The sequence below is a fragment of the Orcinus orca genome, chromosome 13 (assembly GCF_937001465.1).
Source record: "Orcinus orca chromosome 13, mOrcOrc1.1, whole genome shotgun sequence".
Classification (NCBI taxonomy): Eukaryota; Metazoa; Chordata; class Mammalia; order Artiodactyla; family Delphinidae; genus Orcinus; species Orcinus orca.
Window position 1 is genome coordinate 60,993,701 of NC_064571.1, and position 24,922 is coordinate 61,018,622.

Below are 24,922 nucleotides of genomic sequence, written 5' to 3' on the forward strand. Positions count from 1 at the left end.
TACTAGGACAGGAATGCCCTGAATAGAAGTTTACTGTCTAGTGCGTCATCATCGAGAAATATGGTAATTCATCTAACGGAAAAGGATTTGACTCAACTTCAGCCCAGCCCCTTTGTACAAAGTGTTTAAGTAAATGCAGATCAAGTACAATGATAGGTAATTCTTTCAATGCTAGTTGGAAGTTTGTAAAAGTGTACAGTAAGACTTCAATGATTTACATTGTTTGGCTTTTCATTTTCCTTGAGTTATTTAATAATAACTAGATTTAAAGAGGAATGTGAGTATTTAAGAAAAACTGTTTCTACAAATGCTCCTGATTTAAGGATGAATTGTGAATGATGTTTTAAGGTGTAAAGAGAAATGAGTTTGTAGTTTGGATATGAGAAGTAAGACACTCTTCAAATTTGTGTCTTCTGGTATTAACTTTGAAGAGCAAAAACTCGCAGAGTGTTTCAAATTCTTTGGGCTGCATTTTGAACAAAGCTTAATTATGGAGGTTCATGCTATGTATTATACAATTACTTTACTCTTGTGGAGTAAATTGTGTTCTTAAATTTAACAGGCATGATCTTCAAGATCATAATAGTAAACTTCTGTATCTGCTAACTTTTATGAAAGCAGCTTGACTTCTGAATATTAGCACTTCACTTGGCAAAACCGATTGAGGAAGTGAATTGGGAGTTTACTTACCAAAAAAAGTCTGCTTTTATAGAGATTGGTATCAAAAATTTATGGAGTACTAATGCATTTTAGAGACTTAAGTTTTTCTTTTACTCTATTCTGCTAGTGACTAAACAGGCAAATCAAAGATTGTTAAGGTGATCGCTGATGAGGTGAAAATTTAAGTTTCTCAACTTTTAATAAATAGACTTGTAAGATGGCAAAATGCCAAGATAAAAAATATGGATCCTAGGATTTCCAAACAAAGGAATATGCATTATATAGAGAATCTAGTTTGAATTTAAGATATAGTTAAACTTTAATGATCTGAATTACAGAGATGATAGGACTATTATGATGGCTTATTGGGATGAATATAGAATGGGAGATGGGATGAAGGCCCTTTGTTAGCTTAGCTCCCACAGGAAAAGTTTAGAGACTGTGACAGTGAGCATAGTAACTACAGTGTGGTGTGTACCTCAGAGGTAAGTACCAGAGCCTTGAGGCTTCTGTAACGGTAATGTCCTGTGTCTTATTTAGCTAAGCTGCTGCAGTAGAGTGAGAATTTTAGGCTTAGTTTTGGGAAGTAAATGAAAAGTAGTAGGTTTTACTATCTTTTGGTTTTAACAAGTGACAGTTTCTTCATGTTAGTACATATAGTGAAAAGTGCTGTTAATAGAGCCCTAAGCCCAACCAGAGCAGGTGTCTTGGCTCTGCTACCAACATGCTTTGTGACTTAACCTCTTTGGAACTCAACTTGCTACCTATCACATGAGATGGCTGGATTAGATGATCACTGTGATCTCTTAGCTCATTAAAAAAATAATACTTGAGCCCTGTCATGTGCTAGGTGCTGTTCTTGGTGATGGGATATAATTTACAAAAAAAATTCCATATCTAAAAATCTGTGATTCTACATCATTTAGTGCTTTATTTTATAAAGGAGTGAAAATATATATTTTCCCTCTATGAAATTGAATACAACTTTCAAAGCTTGCAGTTGCAGCCACAGCACCAACTCAAGATGAGCTTAAACAACAAAAAGGGGGCAGGGGTAGGGAATTTATTGGCCCGAATAACTATGAATGCCAAGTTGTAGCATTAGTTTTAGGCATGGCAGGATCGAAGGTTTTAGATGATGTCATAGGGACTAGATTCTGTCTCTTTCCATGTTTCAGCTCTATTCCCTCTATGTAGTGATAAAGCTAGGCTTACATTTTTATAGCTAGTAAATAAAGAAGAAGAGTCTCTCCCTCAGAGTCCATAGCTATCCCCTCTGATCAGCCATTTTTTATATCTCCCTACCCCCAACTAGTCACTGGACTACCTCTGAAGTTGGGGAGTTACGACTGTGTGACTGAGAATACCAGTGGAATAATATGAGGTTGAGGAGTTTTTGTTTGTTCGTTTGCTTGTTTTTGTGTTCAGCCACAAGAAGGGGGAAGGAGTTTTGGGTAGGCAAAACCAAAGGACTTCTACCACATGAGCAAAAAAAATAAAGATTACTTTTTAAGAAGTTATTTGAATCAAAGTTATTTTTGTTATGTGATCAAATGTTCCTTAAAACATTTTAGGATAGGAAAATTAAAGGGTTTCCTGTGTTTTGGATCTGCTCTATTAAGAAAAAGATCAAGTAAAGAGATGTGATTGTTTAATTTTAAGAAAAACCGGGACTTCCCTGGTGGTCCAGTGGGTAAGACTCTGTGCTCCCAGTGCAGTGGGCCTGGGTTTGATCCCTGGTCCGGGAACTAGATCCCACATGCATGCTGCAACTCAGAGATCGCATGCTGCAACTAAGACCCGGTACAGCCTGAATAAATAAATAAATATTAAAACAAAAAAAAGAAAAACCATGTACTAGTTAACTCTAAGTATAGTGTGAGTTAAAAGCTATTTGCAGCTGTCCCTTAAAACTAGTTTGTCCTTGATCTATGTGAAGTATCCAAAGTAAAAGGGGGGATAATCTTAAGTATCTGGAAATCTGTACTCATTTCTTGGTAGTACTTTGATAAATTCTAATGTATCCAGAAAATGATTACCAGAATAGAGAAGGCACTCAAGATCATATCATAAGAGGAATGACAGAAGACTCTGGGGGACATTTAGCCTGAAGGGTAAACTTAGGTGTGATTTAAGAAATCATTTCAAATTATAGGAAGGTTATGTAGCAGAGGGAAATGAAGATAAGGATAGGAGGTGGCAATTAATGTTTACCGAACCCTGTTAATAACAACATCTAGCACTGTGCTAGACATTTCATATTTGTCCTATTTGTTGTAATTTTAAGTGATGAAGATTTTGTTTTATTTTTTATTTATTTAAAATTTTTTTTTTTTTTTTTTGTCTGCGTTGAGGCTTCATTGCTGTGTGCGGGCTTTCTCTGGTTGCAGCAAGCGGGGGCTACTCTTCATTGCAGTGCGTGGGCGTCTCATTGTGGTGGCTTCTCTTATTGTGGAGCACGGGCTCTAGGCACGCGGGCTTCAGTAGTCGTAGCACGGGGGCTCAGTAGTTGTGGCTCGTGGGCTCTAGAGCGCAGGCTCAGTAGTTGTGGTGCGCGGGCTTAGTTGCTCCGCGGCATGTGGGATCTTCCCAGATCAGGGTTTGAACCCGTGTTCCCTGCATTGGCAGGCGATTCTTAACCACTGCGCCACCAGGGCAGCCCTGTTTTATTTTTTTTAAAGTGAAACTGAGGTTCAGAAGGGTTAAGTAAGTAGCGTAGCGTAAGATTGCACAGCCAGTAAATGTCCAAATATTCAAACGCTTGTCTGACTTCAAAGGCCATTTTGTGTAGGAAGTTACAGGGAGACAGATTTGGATGCATATTATGAAGAACTTTCTAAAAATATAGTAGATTGTCTCACAAGGTAGTGTGTTTTCCTGTCATTGGAGGTGATTAAGGAGAGGCTGATAATCACTTGCAGTGGATCTGTGCACATTTGGTTTTGGAGGATGAATTATTGAATTTGAGCTTGGTCTTTTTTATATATTATATTTATAGGAGGGTAGAAAAGGCTGTTCAGTGGCTGTTGAGCACGTGTTATGCGTGGAGATGTTGGGAAAACAAAAAGCCTGAGGACATTGTGCATTGCCTTTGTGAGTTTACAGTTTTACTATATCGAGAGCTTTAATGGGCCCTTCTCATTCCTCTCATATGGAAGCTTCATTTATATTCTATTCTATTCTGAGCTTCCCTTCTCTTTAGTTAAGCCTGGTTTTCAGTCTGCAGTCGTCAAAATTGGCATTCAAGATGGATGTTATTGGAGTTTGTCTTTGAGGTAGCCTTTGAAGAGGGGCTGGGGGTTTGTAACTGGTCTGTAGCTTGCAGTGAGGACCAAATAATGTCTTCATTATAGTTGACCCAGTTTACTTAAAGAAGGGATTGAGTAATTAAAAAAGAAAAAAGTATACGGAAATTGCAGGTATGCCTCCATTTGCTGGGTACTTATTTGGAATATTGTTTCTAGTCTGATAAATAATAGATATAAATAGACCAGGAGAGAGCCTAGATAACTAAACATTTGAAATGCAAAGAATTTGAGCTTCTGTATGAGAAAGGATTAAAAAATACTCCTTAAGCTTTAGAAGACGTGGTCAAAGTATTAATATATGGATGGAGTAAGCAATACTGACTATTCACCAATTTAAGATTCAGATGCATAGTATGATGCTTACAGGAGGTAATTTTAGGGTAATAAAAGAAGCTCTGAAGATGATTTCAGGTTTCTTATCACCACCATATAATATAGGTAGAGATAAAATGTTGATTTAAGAAACATGTTAGGGGCTTCCCTGGTGGCGCAGTGGTTAAGTATCCGCCTGCCAATGCAGGGGACACGGGTTCGAACCCTGGTCGGGAAAGATCCCACATGCCATGGAGCAACTAAGCCCATGCGCCACAACTACGGAGCCTGTGCTCCAGAGCCTGCGAGCCACACCTACTGAAGTCCGTGCGCCTAGAGCCCATGCTCGGCAACAAGAGAAGCCACCGCAATGAGAAGCCTGCACACCCCAGTGAAGAGTGGCCCCTGCTCGCCCGCAGGCAGCAACGAAGACCCCAACACAGCCAAAAATAAATGTAAATAAAATAAATTTATTGTTGTGATGAATTGGGAGATTGGGATTGACATATATACAGTAATATGTATAAAATGGGTAACTAATAAGACCCTGCTGTATAAAAAAATAAATAAAATTCAAAATAAATAAATTTATAAAAAAAGAAACATGTTAGTATTTGTGGGGAAAAAGAGGGGTGAAAATATAGTTTGAAAAGATAACTTTAATATATCAGTTTTATATTTGGAAACAACACTAGGGTTTTTTAATTTTTTAAATAAACTACAGAAAGGATGAGAAAATTTTAAGTTCAAGAAAAGGGGACAGGGCTTCCCTGGTGGCGCAGTGGTTGAGAGTCCGCCTGCTGATGCAGGGGACACGGGTTCGTGCCCCGGTCCGGGAAGATCCCACATGCCGCGGAGCAGCTGGGCCTGTGAGCCATGGCCGCTGGGCCTGCGCGTCTGGAGCCTGTTGCTCCGCAACGGGAGAGGTCACAACAGTGAGAGGTCCGCGTACCGCAAAAAAAAAAAGAAAAGAAAAAAGAAAAGGGGACATAGTTTAAAGATAGAGAAATATCAAGGTAGATAAACTCACGAAAGGCAGAGTCATTGAGTGGGAATAAGGGAAATACAGAGGGTATGGGATATATTCTCATCCTTGAGGTTGAGATAATCATATCTCCCCCGAGTACCATATTGATTGCATTTAACATCTTTCAGCTTTTAAAGAATAACTTAAATCTTGATCTGTTTCATTTAAGAAATATAATTAAGTAGTAAGGTATTAAAATCAGATCTTTTGAGAGATTTTTAAAATTGATCCTATAATCCATTTCTTTGTAAGAAGACCAGTTTGAAAAGTACTCATTTTTTAGCACTGTATTCAGGATAGTGGTTCTCTGTGTTGGGAAGGGAGGTAGGAAGAGGAGATGTGTTCAGCTCCCTCTTCCTAGTGTTTTATTCATTAAACTGGGTAGTGAGTTAATGAATATTTTTATATTCTTCATACCTTTTCGTAGGTCTTAAATGTATTATACAATAATTTCCCAATTTTTTTATTATGTAAAATATTTAATTACATATGCCCTTCACCTAGATTCAGCAGTTTTTAACATTTTGCCATTTGGGATTTTATCTCTATATGTGTATATATTTATATACATACTTTTTTTCTCTATACTATTTGAAAGTAAGTTGAGACACCATGATAGTTCATTCCTAAATATCACAGTTTTCCTAAGAATAAGGATATTCTTTTCATATAGCTATTGCCATCATAATGGTACCTAAGACAATCAAAAACATCTTACAGAAAAACCCAAATGAACTTTTTGGCTAACTCAGTAATATCCTGTTTATAATTCAATTTCTCCAATTTTCCCTAAGATGTCTTTTGTAGCAGTTTTTATCAATTGTAAAATGAAGGCTCACATACTGCATTTGGTTGTTGTCTTTACTCTCAGTCTGAAATTTTCCTTGCACTATTTTTTACTTTTGGAGGAGCCCAGGCCAATATAATTTTCTTTTGCATTTTTACCTTTGCTAGCTCATTTCTAAGGACCAAAGGAGATGACTGTCTTATTTCTTGTAGTTTATTATTGTCTAATTATTTTTAGAGTAAAACTTATTATTTATACTTTAAATGTTTTCTCTAAGTTAGGTTTTTAGGTATTATTTAGAGCTTTCTTCCTGTGTTATTGTCATCCAGTAATTAAGAGCTTAATGAGGATAATGTACATTTGGTTGTTGAGTTTCACCGAGGCGGTCGCATTTGTTAAAGTTGCTAATAAAGTGTTGGTATACATAGGGTACAATCAGAATGGTTCATTTCAGACTTAGTGGCATGTAATGAATATCTGTTGAACCATAGAAAAAACTCAGCATAAGCAATTCAAATAAAATTCCAAGGACTGAATTAGTATTTGCAAAGGATTTAATTTATTTGTTGGATTTGACAAGAGTGTAAGAATAGTCTCATGGTTACTTTATATACTTAAATTAGTTCTATTTTAAAATTCGGACATTTTTTTATTGGCATGGCACAAGACTGTTACAGTATTTTCTAACAGTCTTTATGATAATAAAGCAAAGTTGGTGAGTCTTTAAAAATAGCCAAAAAGGGATTTAATGTTCCTAAAATGATTCTTAAGTTTTAATGGTAAAACATTTGTGGTTTTAGATTAGGAGGAAAAACCCTTTTTTCCTGTTTATAGGAGAAAAAAACCTTTCCTTTAATAGATTATTTTGGTATACGTGTGAATTGTACTTGGAATTCATTTCTTTCCTTTTAGAAATTACTTTTTAATTGGAATATAGTTGATATATAATATTATGTTAGCTTCAGGTGTACTGCATAGTGATTTGACTTTGCATACATTATGAAATGATCACCATAAGTCTAGTAACCATCAGTCCCATACAAAGTTATTATAATATTATTGACCATATTCCTTATGCTGTATATTACATCCCATGGCTTATTTATTTTGTAACTGCAGGTTTGTACCTCTTAATCCCCTTCACCTGTTTCACATCCCTCCCCCCAACCACCCATTTGTTCTCTGTATCTGTGAGTCTGTTTTGTTTTGCTTGTTGCTTTATTTTGTTTTTTAGATTCTGCATAATACCCTTTAGATCCAACCATGTTGTCACAAATGGCAAGATTTCATTTTTTATGGAGGTCATTTCTGAAGTGATGCAAGAGAGGTACCCAATGGCTAGTTGTAAATACAGATCTTTGTCTTAATAGAACTTGAATAAGTAAATGAGAGCTATTTTCATTTTCAAGCTAATTCTCCTACATAGTCCCTTTTAAAATAAAGTTTAAGACCATATGTTTTAAAACTTCTTGCTGGGCATACTCAAAGATACACAGTACTTCACAGAAGCCCAGGAAGGCTTGTTTGTTTTTTTTTTTTTGGCTGTGCCACACGGCTTGTGGGATCTTAGTTCCCCAATCAGGGATTGAACCCAGGCCCTGGCAGTGAAAGCACCAAGTCCTAACCACTGGACAGCCAGGAAATTTCCCAAGGCTTGTATTTTTGAGTACTCCTTGTTCATCAGCAAAGATGGTATCTTGTATAAATTTAAGTTGTCAGGTGTACTGAGTAACTTCAAATTATTGTGGGACTAGGTAACCAATTAAACAAGGACAAATGATATTAATCTATATTGCAGGAAAAATAAAGTATATAATCTTTATATTAAAGAAGAAATTTTAATTGGGACTTTTTGTTCATTTGGTCTTCTTGAGATTTTGATTTTTATGGAAGTGAAATTATGAATATAAAGTATGTTTCCAATTGTAGCATGTAGCATGCTCTGTGTATCTGCTGACTTTTTTTCTGAGATTTTCTTGAAGTTGAAGGTTATTTTTTTATTGAAGTATAGTTGATGTACAATATTATGTAAGTTGAAGTTGAAATGAGTTATTAAATAACTTATCTGTAGTTCTTATTGAGAGAGAATGCTCCCTTTTAAGAAATCAGAATTTTCATGCCAAACATTTAATTAGTGATTTTACTCTCGGGTCCTTTCGCTAACTTATGAATTGCAGTTTGGTTTGGGATTTTTTTTTTTTTAATGTTTGCTTTTTAATGCAGAGATGGGTTTACTAAAAGAGCAATTTATTTAGACTTTTAAAGTTTTTAACTAGAAATTATTTTATCTTGCTAGGAGGCAGGTGGAAGTCATCATAAAGTTTCTGTTTCACCCGTTGTCCATGTTCGAGGACTCTGTGAATCTGTGGTGGAAGCAGACCTTGTGGAGGCTCTGGAAAAATTTGGGACAATATGGTAAGGCCAATAGGGACTTCATACAGATTGTGAAAACAGTATGGTAGAACAAACTTTGCTTGCTTGCAATAAGCCTTGATGTTTAACCATAGTATATATTGTTTGCCTATGATCGTATATCTTTGAAGCCTTCTGAGGCTTTCTGGGATTATGCATGGATGAATTTTTGTGTATCCATGATCCCCTCTCACTCCTCAACCAGGTTGTGTGTAAAATTGATTATTGCATCTTTCATCTGATTTTCAAATGAATCCATGATTCCTTCTTAAACGCTGCTTTTAAACCATTGAGTTAATTATGCCCTTCATCTTCAGAATTTCAAATAGTGGTACTTAAATACTGATTTTGTTTTGTTTTGTTTTGTTTGAACTATTTAAGAATTAGCTGGCAATGGAAAGTGTGTAGATTAAGGGTAGGCATTATTTGCTTAGGTGTGTGTTGCTGTGAGTTCTTATGCAGATCATGAGCGTCAGTGTTTTATCCTAGCTTGTCTTCCTTTTGTGTTTTATATTCACTCAGGCCCCTCCTTTTTCCACAGCTGGTGTGTACTTAAGAATATTGACTTAAATGAAATATATAATTAGAAAAGTGAATCTGCTGCAAAAATAGACACTCTAAAACATTTTGTAGATTATTTTTGGAATATGCCTGGCTGTTCTCTTCTTAGTATGGATAATCTAGAGTTTATTTTATTATTATTTTTTCCATTGATGAGTACATTTGGGGTTTTTGTTATAGGCATCAGACACAGACTAAGTCATAATATGTAAATAGAGAAATTTCAATATACTTGCTGAGATTGCTTCAATTTTATAAAAATTTATGTGGAGTTTTGAGTATTGAAAGGATGGTGAATAAATAGATGGGGAGGGAGTGATCAGAGGTTTCAACAGAGGAATCATTGCTTCAAAGGAGTAGGGGTTGTGTTACCTTCCATCATGGGATCTTTTTGATTAATTTCCTTGGTGACCGTATCGAGAGATGGATGACTTAGCAAACTTGTTACCCTTAACTTATGTACCTCAGAAACCACTGTTAACATATTGTTGATCCTTGGAGGTACAAATTGGAAATCCACACAGGCATTAAAAAAGCCCATTTCTTGAAATATCACTAAGATAACTATATCACTTCTTAGTCATTTGGAGTGGATATTGGAAGTTAAGTTTGTCTGGACAGTTACATAGTATTGAAGCAGACTCCTTAGGCTATATTTATTTAGACTTGCATGTTGGTACTAGTCTAACCCAGTCACTATAAGGACCTTCTAGGTGGTGCACTGTCTCATGGAGTTATAAAAAGATGGTTATCTCTGAATTATTACTTTCTTCTGTTCTTATATATTTAGGGTTTTTTTTGTTTGTTTGTTTTTCTTTTTCTTTTTTTTTTTCTGCTGTACGCGGGCCTCTCACTGTTGTGGCCTCTCCCCTTGCAGAGCACAGGCTCCAGAGGCGCAGGCTCAGCAGCCATGGCTCACGGGCCCAGCCGCTCCGCGGCAGGTGGGATCCTCCCGGACCGGGGCACGAACCCACGTCCCCTGCATTGGCAGGCGGATTCTCAACCACTGCACCACCGGGAAAGCCCCATATTTAGGGTTTTTAAAGTTATTTTCTTAGAGCCAAGAAATACCAAAGCAATGTCAGAAAACAAGTTGATGAGCAAATACAGTTGGAAACTTCAGGGAAATAATAACTATATTGATATTTTGATGTTAATTATGACCATGACCTGAATGTTGGGGATTAAAGAAATAGAACTATTTGTTTAAGTTTGTAAGTAATTTGAATTACTTCTGAGTGGCCTGTCTGTTTTTATTATTTTATTTATATACTTAAAAAAAATTATTTATTTATTTGGTTGTGCTGGGTCTTAGTTGTGGCAGGCAGGCTCCTTAGTTGCAGCTCGTGGACTCTTAGTTGCAGCACACATGTGGCATCTAGTTCCCTGACCAGGGATGGAACCCGGGCCCCCTGCATTGGGAGCTTGGAGTCTTATCCACCGTGCCACCAGGGAAGTCCCAGTTTTAGACTCTATACTGTTCGATACTTAGTCCATGGTAATGTGTTCCATATATGAATTTTATTTAGTTAATTTGCATATTACATCGTTCTGTCCTCGAGATTGGTAGTTATGTGGTTAGAAAAGTCATGAAATAATCGGAACAAATTAGTGTATAATTACGAGCTTAATTGGCATAAATATGTATAATAGGAGTTTCAGCTGTGTGGAATGATCTTGAATAAGAGGTGGCTGCTACTAAAGCTAAAAGAACGTTGAAGAGCCTCCTATGAGGAGTAGGTGTTTTGCTTCAAAATGTTGCATTTATAGAACCTTTCCCTATTTTTTTATTTGTTGATTTATTTAGTGGTGTGGGGGGGGGAGGGAATTATAAAGATTATAAAGAAACTGCTCGTCTTAAATAGGTGAGTCACCAAGTTCAATATATAGTAAGTTGATACTTAAAAACTAGATGTATAGGAAAGAAGTTCAGGAGAAACTATAACAAGATCTTGAGAATGGTTGTGTCAGGATAATAAAATTGCTATTTTTTTGTCTTTATTTAATCAAAAGAATATTTAGAAATATATACTGAGTCGCTTTTCCTCCCTTATCCCCTCTCATTAAAGGAGAGGATGCTAGGCAGTGATTAGCTATACCAGTTTAAATTTTAAAACAAAACTTTTGGGCCCTAATTTGTGTAGTAAATCTCTTGCTTCCTCCTGTTTTTATTTAAAAATTAGTAAACATGTTTTAAGCTATTAAGTTGAAAGCACCCACCCTACCTATCATGTTCTTTAGACTTTTTATTTTTTCTCTCTTTGGTCTTCCAGTCTTTCTCATACTAATGCTTTAAAAAAATTTTTTTTTAAATTATGTGCCAGGGCTTCCCTGGTGGCGCAGTGGTTGAGAGTCCGCCTGCCGATGCAGGGTACGCAGGTTCATGCTCCGGTCTGGGAGGATCCCACATGCCGCGGAGCTGCTGGGCCCGTGAGCCATGACCGCTGAGCCTGCGCGTCCGGAGCCTGTGCTCCGCAATGGGAGAAGCCACAACAGTGAGAGGCCCAAGTACCGCCAAAAAAAAAAAAAAATTATGTGCCAGGGGCTTCACTGGTGGCGCAGTGGTTGAGAGTCCGCCTGCTGATGCTAGGGGACACGGGTTCGTGCCCCCGTCTGGGAAGATCCCACATGCCGCGGAGCAGCTGGGCCTGTGAGCCATGGACGCTGAGCCTGCTCGTCCGGAGCCTGTGCTCTGCAACGGGAGAGGCCACAGCAGAGAGAGGGCTGCGTAAAGTAAAAAAAAAAAAAAAAAAAGTGCCAAACACTTTAAGTGAATTCTAAAATGTCTTTGTGACATTCTAATTTTCCCTTCCCTATCTTCATATGATGCCACTTTTCCTGGGTAACCTGTTTAACTTTTAGCTCTGTGCTTCTAGCTTACTTCTTATAGTAGTTAATGACAGTACTTTTTACTACAAACAGGTGAGTCTATTTTAATAGGCCAATAAAGAATTTAAATATTTTTGGGCCTTTATAATTTTTCTGTGTTTCCAAAGAGCCAAAGGGCATTATTAACATACTTACTTGGTGATATCATTTAGCTATAAAACAACTTATTTGTGAGAGGAGAATATTTATTATTCCTTAATTTCTTTAGCGTAGACCTGATTCCAGGGTTTTCTATGTTTTTGTATGCAAGACTTTAGAACTTTAGCTAGGAGTTTGCATTTCTAAAACGAATGTTTCTCTCTGGGACTTTATATCTTGCATTTATAAACTAATCCCAGGCGTTATTTTTTCTGTGTTTTATTCTTTAATTGTGAATGATGTGGGTTGAGAGAACTAATAAGCCTCATAGACCAACAAATATTGATTGAATACCTGTCATGTGCCAGGCTCCATTTCTAGATTCTGAGGATGTAAAGATGATTGAGGCAAGGCAAGCAATATGTATGCAGGAACTGTAATCTTGATGATAATCCTCCCAGTTGTATAAATTAGGAAGCTGAAATTCATAAGAAATTACATAATTTGCCAGGCTACAAAGTGGTCTGTTTCTTACTAAGAAACACTTGCTAGGTTTTGAAGTTTAGTGGTTGGTCCTGGATGTCTGATTGAGAAGCAGTGCTGTCACTGAGTACCTGACCTGATGTTATTTCTCTGGCCTTCTGCTATTATAAAAAGCACATTGATTGTATTTTAAAATATTTTTAAGGTCCTTGTTCCTGTGAATAAAGGACATGTTTCCCTGTTCTGATCCATGTGTTCTGATTTCTCGCTAACCTCCCTTCCTTCATTTCTTTATTTTTCATTTCATGTATTAAAATATATTCCCCTTCTCAAAGAGTATAAAATGAAGAGTAAATACGTCATTGTCTTGGCCATAGCATCCATGATTACCATATTCTAGTGAATATCTTTTTATGGATTCTTTAATATTTAAAAATATTTAAGAATTTTAGAGGAGATTATTTTATGAAATTTGGTCTGTTTGTAATTGCTTCTTTTTGTCTTTTGGTTCTCTGTTTTTAGTAAGAGAAATGGAAGTGTCATTTCTTAGTGTGGCGGTTACTTGTTTGCAAAATTCAATAGAGATGGTAGTTTCTGTTGTCAAGGAGATCCATCTGCTAACTTTCTCTTGAGTTTTATCTCTATTGATTTCTTTTATTTAAATTTTTTTTATTGAGGTATAGTTGCTTTACAGTGTTGTGTTAATTTCTGCTGTTCAGCAGAGTGGCTCAGTTATACATATATATTCTTTTCCATTATGGTTTTTCACAGTATGTTGAATATAGTTCCCTGTGCTACACAGTAGGATCTTCTTGTTTCTCTACCGATTTCTGTATCTAGGTATTTTCTAATGCTGCTTGGAAGTGGCAGCCTGAGGAATAAACTGGATGGCATTATTAACAACTGGTAACAGAATTGTGCTTGAGGAGGGCATGAGGTAGTTAAAAGCTTTCAGTCACAGGAAGAGGAGGTTTCAAATATGTACAATCTACCTGGTATACCACAATTTATTTGGATAATTTAAGAGTTGACTAATATTGGATACAGGTAGTGAAGACTACTAATCTGTATGATTTGAGACATTTTTATTAAAGTCTGCTTTTACTTGATTGAGAAAAATAATGTTAATTGAACTTGCTATATTATTCTTTTCCAATCTCCCTTTCAGCTATGTGATGATGATGCCTTTTAAACGGCAGGCTCTAGTGGAATTTGAGAACATAGATAGTGCCAAAGAATGTGTGACGTTTGCTGCAGATGAACCCGTGTACATAGCTGGTCAGCAGGCTTTTTTCAACTATTCTACAAGCAAAAGGATCACTCGGCCAGGAAATACTGATGATCCATCAGGAGGCAACAAAGTTCTTCTGCTGTCAATTCAGAATCCTCTTTATCCAATTACGGTGGTATGTATTTTAGTAAGACAAACTAAATTAAAAATGATTTTGGAATTTGTCTTGAGTGACTAATCTGTAGTTTTCTTCACTGCCATATAGATATTTGAAAATAGTGGATTTTTAAAAAACAATTATTAAAATTAATTTTAATTTTGACTATCAAATTTAATGAACAAAGACATGGTGAGCACTAAAGCTATAAAAAGTCAGAAGCACAGTTGTCATAATTAAATAAGCACATTAAATTTTTTTATTAACATCAGTGTTAACTCTCCTGTTAATAAAGCGTTAGACGGACTTGGTGGAAATGATCCAAGAAATCTCTCTCTAATATGCCAGCACGTGTATTAAGAGTATCTACTAGGTAGTGACAGAATTCCATAGTACAATAAGATACATTTATCATTATAAGCTGTTTAGAGATAGCTTGTTAAAAACTTCTCTGATTTACCTAAAAATTCCCTTCTTCACTCTTTAGAAAACTGATATTAAAATTTAAAAGGATTCATGTTCTTGAACCAGTTCAGTTTTCTACTTCATGATAATCACATGCTGTTTAATAATAAACTAGTGATAAGGACACTGGATTTTTGTAATTAATAAAATATCACAATAAGAAGAGCTTCATTTAGTATGATTTCTAGGGTATATGATATTTGGACATAAACTTAAAGCATAAGACACTATTTAAATTTAGACATTATGTATCTATTTACTTTTGTAATATGTATAGACTTATTAATAAACAATATTAATATATTTACAATATTTGGTGTTTTAGGAGAAAGAATATAACTAGTACAAGTACTCCGATTTGTTTACTGTATCCTTAGTACCTAATGGTGTGGCTGTGTAATTGTAGGTACTCAGAATTTTGAAAGTTGAAGAATTGTTCCTAAGTGGGTATTTAGGGTTCTCTCTTAGATGATTCAGGCATCTTGTTTGGTGAAATTTAACTCAATATAAATGATCTTCCCTGGGTCTTTTATCTATAGCCATTGTCCTTGAAAATAAATACTGAGTTGTTCTACTACTACTCTTTAATAAATATTTATTATTATAATTTAAGTGATTATAGTATTAAACATTTCAGAGTCACATTTGGAAAAAACCAAAGTGATTACAGCTTTGGTTTATTAATTGTGTATTGTCAGAGATTCTTTTAGGTACCTGTTAAGAAAATAAAAATTGAGGATTCATTTAGGAGATTAAAAATAAGTAATAATGCTTTTCTGATGTTTCATTGGAAGTTCTCTAATGTGGGTATATTGTGTAGGTGAAGAAATAACTTTAGATTTATTAAAGTGTTGCAGTTTTTAAAAGTTTAATTAATGCTTAACAGAAATGACGTCTTGACAGTTTTTTTTTAGTAAAACAAAAGAGTATAGCTTTATTATTTTTCTAAGTATAAAATGTGATGAAGTCTTGTTTTCTTTACTTCATAGGATGTTTTATATACTGTATGCAATCCTGTTGGAAAAGTGCAACGTATTGTTATATTCAAGAGAAATGGGATACAAGCAATGGTTGAATATCCTTTATTTGTAAATTTTTTATTGATGTGTGTGAATACTGTGTAATATAGATCTTAATTTTTCCTGTTTAATCATTTCTAGACAAGTGATGTTTATTCTCCCCACCATCCCCTATATCTATTTGTCTTTGATTTAAAGAATGAAACTGCAGTACCCACAGAGAATTTTACTATTTTTGATAAAATAACTTGCTACCATAAAATAGTCCATTGTTTCATCTTACAGCGTGCTTTGCCGTTTTAATGAGGAAAAAATAACACTGTTTGATAATATGTTCACTTGTACCTTTTTGAAATTTTTCCCAAATGGACTTTTCTGAATCTCTCTTTAAAATAGGCAGCTTGGAAGTATCAAAACGTTGGAGTTAATAGACCATTTCTTGCCTTTCTTCATTGAATCTTTTAAATGGTCATGGTTTATGTAAGACCTGCTTCCCTATGTTAAATTTGTTATACATTGAGTAAAAAGAGCAAGTTGCAAAATAGTACATATAGTACAATCCCATTAAAAAATAATAATTTTAAAAAGATGTAACTTATGTGTATGCATAGAAAAAGGTTGGGATATACAACAAATGCTTTTTTTAAAATTTATTTTATTTATTTAATTTTGGCTGCATTGGGTTTTCGTTACTGCACACGGGCTTTCTCTAGTTGTGGCGAGTGGGGGGCTACTCTTCGTTGTGTTGCACAGGCTTCTCATTGCGGTGGCTTCTTTTGTTGTGGAGCACAGGCTCTAGAGTTCAGGCTCAGTAGTTGTGGTGCACGGACAGGCGGGTTCTTAACCACTGCGCCACCAGGGAAGCCCTATAGCAAACCCTTTATGGTGCTTACTCTGGCAAGTTGTTTTTTTTTTTTTTTCCTACTACTTTTGTGGTTTGATTTTTTAATTTTTTTTAACAATTACAAACTTAAGTAATTTTTAAAAACTAGTAAAATGAAAGATAACGATTATAAACTCAGCCTTCTCAGAAATATATAAAAATCAAGTATTTCTTTTGTATTATATTGATTCTTTGTAATGTTCTTCCTACTTTATTTATTTATTTATTTATTTTTGGCCATTCCATGCAGCTTGCGCAGCTTGCAGGATCTTAGTTTCCTGACCAGGGATTGAACCTGCGCCCTTGGCAGTGAACGTGTGGAGTCCTAACCACTGGACCACCTTGTTCTTCCTACTTAAAGAGTAAAATATTTCCTGTTTCAAGATAGAAAGCTGGCCTTTGCTAGGGAATGGGACCATGCTCCATGCTCCCTCCCACACACCCCCAAACCACAGGTTATAAAGTACTTCTGATGACCTAGAAGGATTAATGTATTATAAGTAGTTTTGGTTGTATTACGTTTTCTTTGGTACCCTTGATCTTAAAAATAAATTCTCCTACTTCATAGAAATTTTATTTGGTAAAGCATTTTCAGAAGTGAGAAAGTTATTTCTCATTTTTTTCAGTCCATTTCTTATGGAGTGAATAATGGTAAATTTTGGACACCTTAAACCAAATTTCCTTAATAGAGCTTATGTTTGAATCAGTCCTTTGTGCCCAGAAAGCTAAAGCAGCACTCAATGGAGCAGATATATATGCTGGATGTTGCACACTAAAAATTGAATATGCAAGGGTAAATATTTTTTTTCAACACTTCACCAAAGAAATATATATGCTTTGGATATACAATGTGAACTTACTTTCTTTTTAATCTTAACAGCCAACTCGTCTAAATGTTATTAGGAATGACAATGACAGTTGGGACTACACTAAACCATATTTGGGAAGACGCGGTAAGTATTTTATGCATTTTAGATGTACTTACATCTGCTGTCAAATTTTTACATGCAGTTAGAGTCCTTTTTCCTGAGATGAGCTAGTTCATTCAAATGATGAAAACCTTGTTGGTGAAGCTTTTGTTGCAAAAGACCTTGTAATGCTGGAAAAGAACCTTGAACATTAGTGCCCCTTACTGGTATGTACTGAGTTATTTATATTTAGTTCAACAAGGAGCCCACACATACAGGCACGCCCGCAGTTCAAGGACTTGCATTTCTCCAAGCAGCTCTCTCTCTTTGGAGGAGAGGAAACTGATTCAGAATATTACTTACAAACTGCAGACTTGCACACTGCTTCTCTATGGAAAGGACTTTTCCCCCAAGCTGGACGAGGCATTAAGAAGGATAGAGGACTCCAGCAGGCTGACTCTACACTTCATCACGCACAACATCGGCATCAGCAAAAAGCCCTCTGAAAAACTCAGACTTGCAATTCACCTTGACTGCATACTGCATGCACCATCACCCCAAGTTTTTAAAGGAGGACACTTAACAGTACTTCAGACTTGCATGGGATGAATACCATGATAGACTGTGCCCACTTATTCAAGTTGTATGTATATATTGGTTTGACTTCCCTTAAGGTTTCAGTTGTAGAATTTAAAACTTTTCACTGACGGATACTAGATTTTATAACAATGTTGTAAATCTTAATGCCCGTTGCTGTAACTGTTAGCAGCTTAGATTCAAATTGTTAATTGACAAATAACCAGGGCCAATTTATCTACAGGTCTTGGGAATTATAATGCTCAACCAATCCACACAGATATTAAAGATAAAAGGATTAGAAAGGTGCATACTTGCTGCACTTTAAGTTTACTTTTTTTTTTCCCTCAATTGTGGACATTGAATAGAATAACATAATGAAAAGATGCATTATATGTAAAAGACGATTTTCTGTGTGGTTTGATTTTTGTAAAGTGGCTGTTTATAAGTTGTCACTTTTTGTAACAATTTAAGGTTATCACTCATGTTAATTTGTGTAACTAGAAATTTTGACATTTCAAATGTAGGTGAAAATACCATGTGTGTTCAAGGTAGAATATATTTAAACTTGATAAATCTGAAAATAGGAGCATTTCATTTGAGATGCATTTTCACCTATAACTTATAAATGCTAGATTTCATGAGCATAGATTTGACTGATAAAATTGTTCAACTAACTGTATGGCAATTCTGGAATATACAAATAAAAATGTGGATCTTGTAAAAACAAGGGGGCTGCAGTATTGGCTACATCTCAACTACAATATCAGTGTCTGAACCATGTGTTGGAAAAACTAACCAAGATGAGTATGTCTGTAGAAGTCAGTAAAGTAGGAAAAAATTTTATGGCATCCAAAATATCTTGGGCAGTAGGGACTCCATAGTGCATGTACTCTTGCCAAAAGAAAAAAAATGAGACAGTGTGGTGATCCTTTGCATGTTTGAATATTTAGGACTTTTGGATGATTGGCCCCTTTAATTCTTAGTTCTCAGGAAATCATCTTGCCTTATGCATGGGGTTGCAGACAGGTTTGTTTAGTAATGCAGCTTTGGCTGGACCCCACATTTTTCACTATCACAGAAATCTGCTTGGCAGAGGCTTGGTACAGTTGAATACAGTATTGAAAAACAAAGCCTTAGTACTCAAACAACAGAACAAGTGGTTGATGAGAAATCTCTCATATCTGTTAAGTTACAGTTACTGAATATTCAGTTTTTTTTTTAACTCATTTGAAATAGTTTTGATTACATTTCTCTTAATGTCTCTTAAAGCATTTGTAGTATGCTTCTTATTTTAATAGTGTTTATTCTTTTTTTTTTTTTTTTTTTTTGCGGTATGCGGGCCTCTCGCCGTGTGGCCTCTCCCGTTGTGGAGCACAGGCTCCGGATGCGCAGTCTCAGTGGCCATGGCTCACGGGCCCAGCCGCTCCGCGGCATGTGGGATCCTCCCGGACCGGGGCACGAACCCGCGCCCCCTGCCTAGGCAGGCGGACTCTCAACCACTGCGCCACCAGGGAAGCCCAATAGTGTTTATTCTTTTAAAAGGTCTGAATTTTACAAAAGCCAGCTTAGATTTTTATACAAGGAATTACAGTCAGAAAGTTTAGAAATGTGTAAGGTAGATATTTAAATAGGGAAATATAATTAAAGGAGGTAAAACAGAGTTTTAGTTATTTATGCTTTCAAGGGAAAAGGATTCTTGTTTTCTAATTCCTTACAGGTAGATACTTGTCTGTATAGCAAATATCATATGGCAGTTTGGTTTTTTGTAGTGACTTTAGCTTCCACTCACATTGATACTGAATTGTAACTTTTTCTACCCAAAAAAGAGTGATTTTATAAATATAACCTCATTTCAAAAAGTTCTTTTCAGCTCAAATTACGTTTTAGTGCAAAGAATTCGTAGCCTAGACTCCAGAGAATCCCTCCAGAAATGTTAAGCAACACTTGTGTATGTGTGCATCTTTTGGGGGAGAAAAGGTCCACAGCTTCCAACAGATTTCAGACTGAATCCATGAAAGGTTACAAACCACTATTTATAGATGGATATATTCAGTGTTTGACTCTTCCTCACCCTTCTTTATGTGACCTTATATTAGGTAGTAAATGCTTCCAATAAAGAGAGTTATTGAAGAGAAATTACTATGAGAAATATATTATGAAGAGAAATTATTCAAGAGAAGTAATGACAATGTTTGGCTGAAAGATACCTTGGAGATCATCTACTCTAACTTCTTCACTTTATGAATGAAGATTATTTCTATGATTATATAGCAAATTACTGGTTAAGTTGAAAATTTATGATTCCTGATTCAGTGCTCTTTCCTTTATAGCACACAGTTAACTATATCAGTAAAACTAAGCCATGAAGACTTTATGGTGGTTTTGGTTTAAGATTCTTAGATCAGATAAGGACTTATATTTACCATTTGGTGGCATGCTTAAGCAGAGGAACGTTAGCAGAATGGAACAGCAGACTGGATTGATTGAAGAAGAGTGAGACTTAAATGATGATGCTGGAAGCCGTGTAAAGAAGGAACTGTGAATGTTTAGACTGGAGAAGAAATGACTTTGGGGAAATGGAGGATCATAATAACTACTAAGCATCTGAAAGGGTTCTTGGAGAAAGACTAAGTAATGAATAAGGCTGCGAGGCCCTAAATGGAGTAGAATATATGTAGAGGACAAATTTCTGTACAATATAGAAATTAATTTTCTCATGATTTAGAACTAACTGAAAATGTAAGGGAAAGTAGTGAGTACCTTGTTACCAGTGTTGGGTAAGCAGAGGCTAGATGGTCCCAATTGATGGTCTCAGGGATGATGTAAAGAGAATTTAACACTGAATAAAAGTTGAACTAGATGACCTCCTAGGTCCCTTTCAGTGCTATGATAACTTGGAATAGGTAATTAAAACAATACTTCTGTAGACTGAAGTGAAAATTAAAGTATTTCTCATCTCCCATAAACCTCATTTGTTTAGGTGACTAAGGATATGTAGAAAGCCTTTCTCTTTGAATTTTCAAAGATGAGAATGATCAGACTCTTTAGATACATTTAAAAAAATCTTACTGAACACCATAATTTGATCAGCAAACTTTCCCAAAGTATTATACAATGATTTTTAAAATTTACTAACATAGGATGTGCTATTTTAGAAACTTAGAAGTAATTTTTTTATTGATGTCTCAGATTTGGGAAAATTGGCATGCCTTCCCTAAAAATGTAGTTAGCATAAAAATTATCCTTTAGGAGTATTGTAGTACTCTCGTCCAATAATGTAGCCCCCTTGGTTAGCTTTAACTTGACATATTTAAACTTTGGGGAGTGCTTCTAGTTCTGCCTGGTGTTAAGGTCTATAGACAATGGCCAGTCCATGACACAATATGGACCAGTGATGTGAAAATTTCCAGCTCTCCAGTCAGTAGGTGTTTGTAAATATGTGTATATACATACAAAATACTCTGTGTTTACTGATTGTGAAACCATGTAATACAGGTTGTTGTTGGCTTATGCTGAACTTCTTGAAAGAAGCCCACTTTGAAAATGTGTTGCTGTTGAAGCTAATAGTATGCATCAGGTACTGTCTTTCAAAAGTACTGCACTTAAAGCTTGTTTTAAAGACATGTATTGGTAAAAACTTCTGTACAGTGTCAAACTCTAGCATTGTATACATCACCTTCTGAAAAGTATCCATTCTTTCCTTTAATTTGAAAGTGTGATTGTATTTGGCATTTGCCAAAAAGATATTCTCAAGTTAAGTGGAATTTGTTAGATAGAATTATTTTCTTAAACTTTTGGTGTTTGTATTTAAATTGGATATGAATGGATGTTTAACGTTAACCAGGAATCATATTTCTCTTATGAATTGTAATGGATGTTTTGAATGGGTGTTTCCCATGTGAGAACTCTGTTAAGTACTTGGGTCAAAATTGTTAAAACCATGTTTCTACTTTTGTGTCAGATAGAGGAAAGGGTCGCCAGAGACAAGCCATTTTGGGAGAACACCCTTCTTCGTTTAGACATGATGGCTATGGTAAGTTTGTCAAGGCAGAAGGAAGGTAGTATAGACAAACTATTAGAATTTTTGCATTTCTGATGAAGAATGGCACAATTCTTGTCTCTATTTTTCCTGCTCACCTGACTTGGTTTATGGGATCAGTCCCTTATAAATGTACTCCAAAGGAGTTGTCCCAAATCCTTTGTTTTCTTAGGCTATTGTTATATCACATAATCTTTGATATAAATGAGAGCTATTGTTTGGGATTGAAAGCTTTTTTACCATTATATTTTGTTTTGTTTTGTTTGGGCCTTGATTAGTAAGGGGCTCTAGTCTGTCAGAGGACCAGAAAGAAGTATAGCTCAGTAAGTGTATTTTCTTCCATTCTAGCAGTTATGAGTAAAGAGGAATTTAGAGTAATAAAAGGCAGAGAGAATGAGGTATTTGTTGAAACATGTTTTTGGTTAGATCCTTAATTCTTTTAGTTCTACAGTTGGTACTTCAGCTTTGGTTAAATTTGTACTTAATTCTTTTTTAAAAACTTCTCAGTTTTAATGTTTGCTATGTTGATAAGTTAAGATTATGAAAGCTAGAATAATAATCTTCCCCAGGAAGAAGTTAGGTATCAGACTGTTGTCTTTGTTAAGTAGATGTTGAGAATTGTTATTGATAAAAGTTTAAACTGGTTATAAGTTCTGTGTTTTTAAATATTTTTTTAGTTTTTAGCTGTAGTTATTGACCCACCTATTCTGTGGTTTAAAGTTGCAGTACAATTAGAGGTACTGTTAAAAGTGGTAGAAAATAGAAATTGCTATGTTGTACTCTTGGGAGTTATTATCGAAAAGCCACCAGTGTTTCCTGTTGTCTGAAATATTTTCAAATTGTGTACATGTTTGATGACCATTCTTAGCTGTGAGTTTTAGCTTATTCCCTAGTGTCTTTATTTGAACTCCAGGAATTTATTAACCCTGTGTGTGTGTGTTTTTGTGTGTATGTGTATTTGTTCAAGTTTCTGTGGTAGTCTGTATTGCAGAAGAGATTATGAAACAATCTCTATGTTATGTCAAAACAGTAAGTGTGGTATAGAAGGAAAATCTTACTACAGTCGTTTTCGTGTGTTCCTTGATCATTTTTCTTAGTTGTTTCTTTAACAGAGTAAATACTAAATATGGTCATACAAGTAGTTTTCTGATCCTGCAATGAAGAAACACTTACTAGGAATCTACTGTGCATTGTATAATGGAGGATTTCAAAAGAATGGCTAATCAAAGTTTGTAGTATAGTTGTAGAGTATGTAAATGTGTCATGGCAGTTAGCTTAAGGCCAAAAATTGGTTAAATGTTCTGCTAAAGGGGGTTAGAAAAATCTGTGAGCATATAAATGAAGGACAAAATTCTACTGTAGTAATGTTGACACAGGCTGTTTTCTCAGTATGGCTTTTCAGTTTTGTCTTCACTTAATAAAATACAAGAAAAATTGCATAAACCAGAATATGTTATATGCCCTAGAAGAACTTTATATTTTCTAAAAGCCTATTGTGAAGTTGTGTGTCAGTTTCATGCCCTTATTTATTTAGAGTGTGTGTGTGTGTGTGTGTGTGTGTGTTCACGTGCGTGCACATGTGCGTGTGTGTATAAATATTAAAATGTAAGCTTACTTAAAGAGAGGTGCAAAATTCTTTGGAATGACGTTTCATTCAGGTTCTGGAGAGTCCTGTTGAGGAGGAATGGTTATGGTGGGGTTGTGTAGGGGCGTCCATTCTGAGCTATGTCCATTGAAACATTTAACTAAGGAAAATCTGTTCTACTTTCCTAGGGAAGTAAGCAGAACAGGATATAGGAGATAGTGACAAATAAAGATTGATTGAGGAGAGAAGTAAGATGAGGAAACTGGGGAAAAAGCAAAGATGACAGTGGGTGCTAGTGATATTAGCCTTTTTACAAATGCTTCAAATCACAGCTGTATCCCTTCAGATCAGCAGTTCAACAAAACAGGTTTATTTGCATTTTAGTGTCATATCATAGGTAGCTTTTCCTTTATAATGGTATGTGAGAAAGAAGGAATAGAAAAGGTTTATTTAATAGATTAAATTTATTCACATAGTTTATTATAGCAGTATAAATTTGTGCTTTCAGAATTCTTTAGATCTTTTAATTTGGGAAGCCCAGCCATGTGAGATGAACTGATAGAAGCCCTCATATTTGAAAAGTGGCAAAAAATAATGTACAAATTTATTTGCTCTGAGCACAAGAAAAATTTCTATATTAATTGTTAGCATCTTTGGATATGGTTCCTGGACCAAAGATATTTTAAGTATCAAAGATGGGAAAGGCCTTCAAAATGTTCAAGATGCTGTTTATGTAGCATTTTTCCATATAAGTGAATTTTTTAAAACCTGAAGCAGCAAAACATTTTGCATGAACTATTTAGTATAGGAAGCTTTTAAGAGACTTTTTTTTCTTATCTTCTTAATATAGGTAACAATTTAAATAGTGTAAGTAACATAATTTAATACTCGTGGCCCAATGTCATAATTACAAACATCAGGTATTCTTTTGCACTGAATTTAATTGTTACCTATGGCAGTAGATTATAAGAGTTTTTGGACCTTGGTCAACTTAAGCAGAGTGTAAGTTTCCACTGCCCATCTACTGTACATTTTTCAACTTACTGTGAAAAAATTTACTGATAATAGTGTAGTGTCATTACTGTACTAACAAATGGTAGTAGTGGGGGTAGGGCTGGGTGGAGTATAATATGCATGTGTATTTTTGCAATAAGGGTAAGAATGATTGATATTTGACCCCAGTATATGTATAATAGTCTAAATTAGAGGCCAAAATACATAATTACAAGTAACTCATCATGAGCTATATTGATTGTCTTGATAAACTAGATTACCAGCAATAAGAACAGTTGAAAACCATGACCAATTTAAGGCAACACTGATGATGATGTATTGATAAAGTATGCCTCCATAAAATTGCAGAATTTACACTGTATTTGCGTGTGCTCGGTGGTAGTGTTGCTGTGTTGTTATGAATGGCAGCCATATTTAGAATACTGAATTGGAGTCCACATAAGCTGTAATAATGTGCTATGATACCAAAATATAGTAGTTCTTAGTAACTCACCTAGTAGATGACAAGTGTCCCTTAGTCTAACA

At 35.4% G+C, this 24,922-nt stretch overlaps 1 protein-coding gene across 3 annotated transcripts in view; it reads left to right on the plus strand.

Moving 5' to 3' along the window:
* HNRNPLL (heterogeneous nuclear ribonucleoprotein L like) overlaps window positions 1–24,922 on the plus strand; it is a 37,447-nt gene that overhangs the window by 2,754 nt on the left and 9,771 nt on the right. Inside the window, exons 2-8 of one of the 3 annotated variants that reach the window (XM_033419248.2) lie at window positions 7,329–7,421; window positions 8,391–8,509; window positions 13,686–13,923; window positions 15,360–15,445; window positions 16,969–17,065; window positions 17,153–17,225; window positions 21,721–21,792. In XM_033419248.2, coding sequence (XP_033275139.1) covers window positions 13,693–13,923; window positions 15,360–15,445; window positions 16,969–17,065; window positions 17,153–17,225; window positions 21,721–21,792 — 559 coding nt within the window. In that variant the 5' untranslated portion in view covers window positions 7,329–7,421; window positions 8,391–8,509; window positions 13,686–13,692. Of the gene's footprint in view, window positions 1–7,328; window positions 7,422–8,390; window positions 8,510–13,685; window positions 13,924–15,359; window positions 15,446–16,963; window positions 17,066–17,152; window positions 17,226–21,720; window positions 21,793–24,922 lie in introns of all 3 variants that reach the window. The other 2 variants (XM_033419247.2, XM_049696462.1) reach the window with 2 other exon arrangements.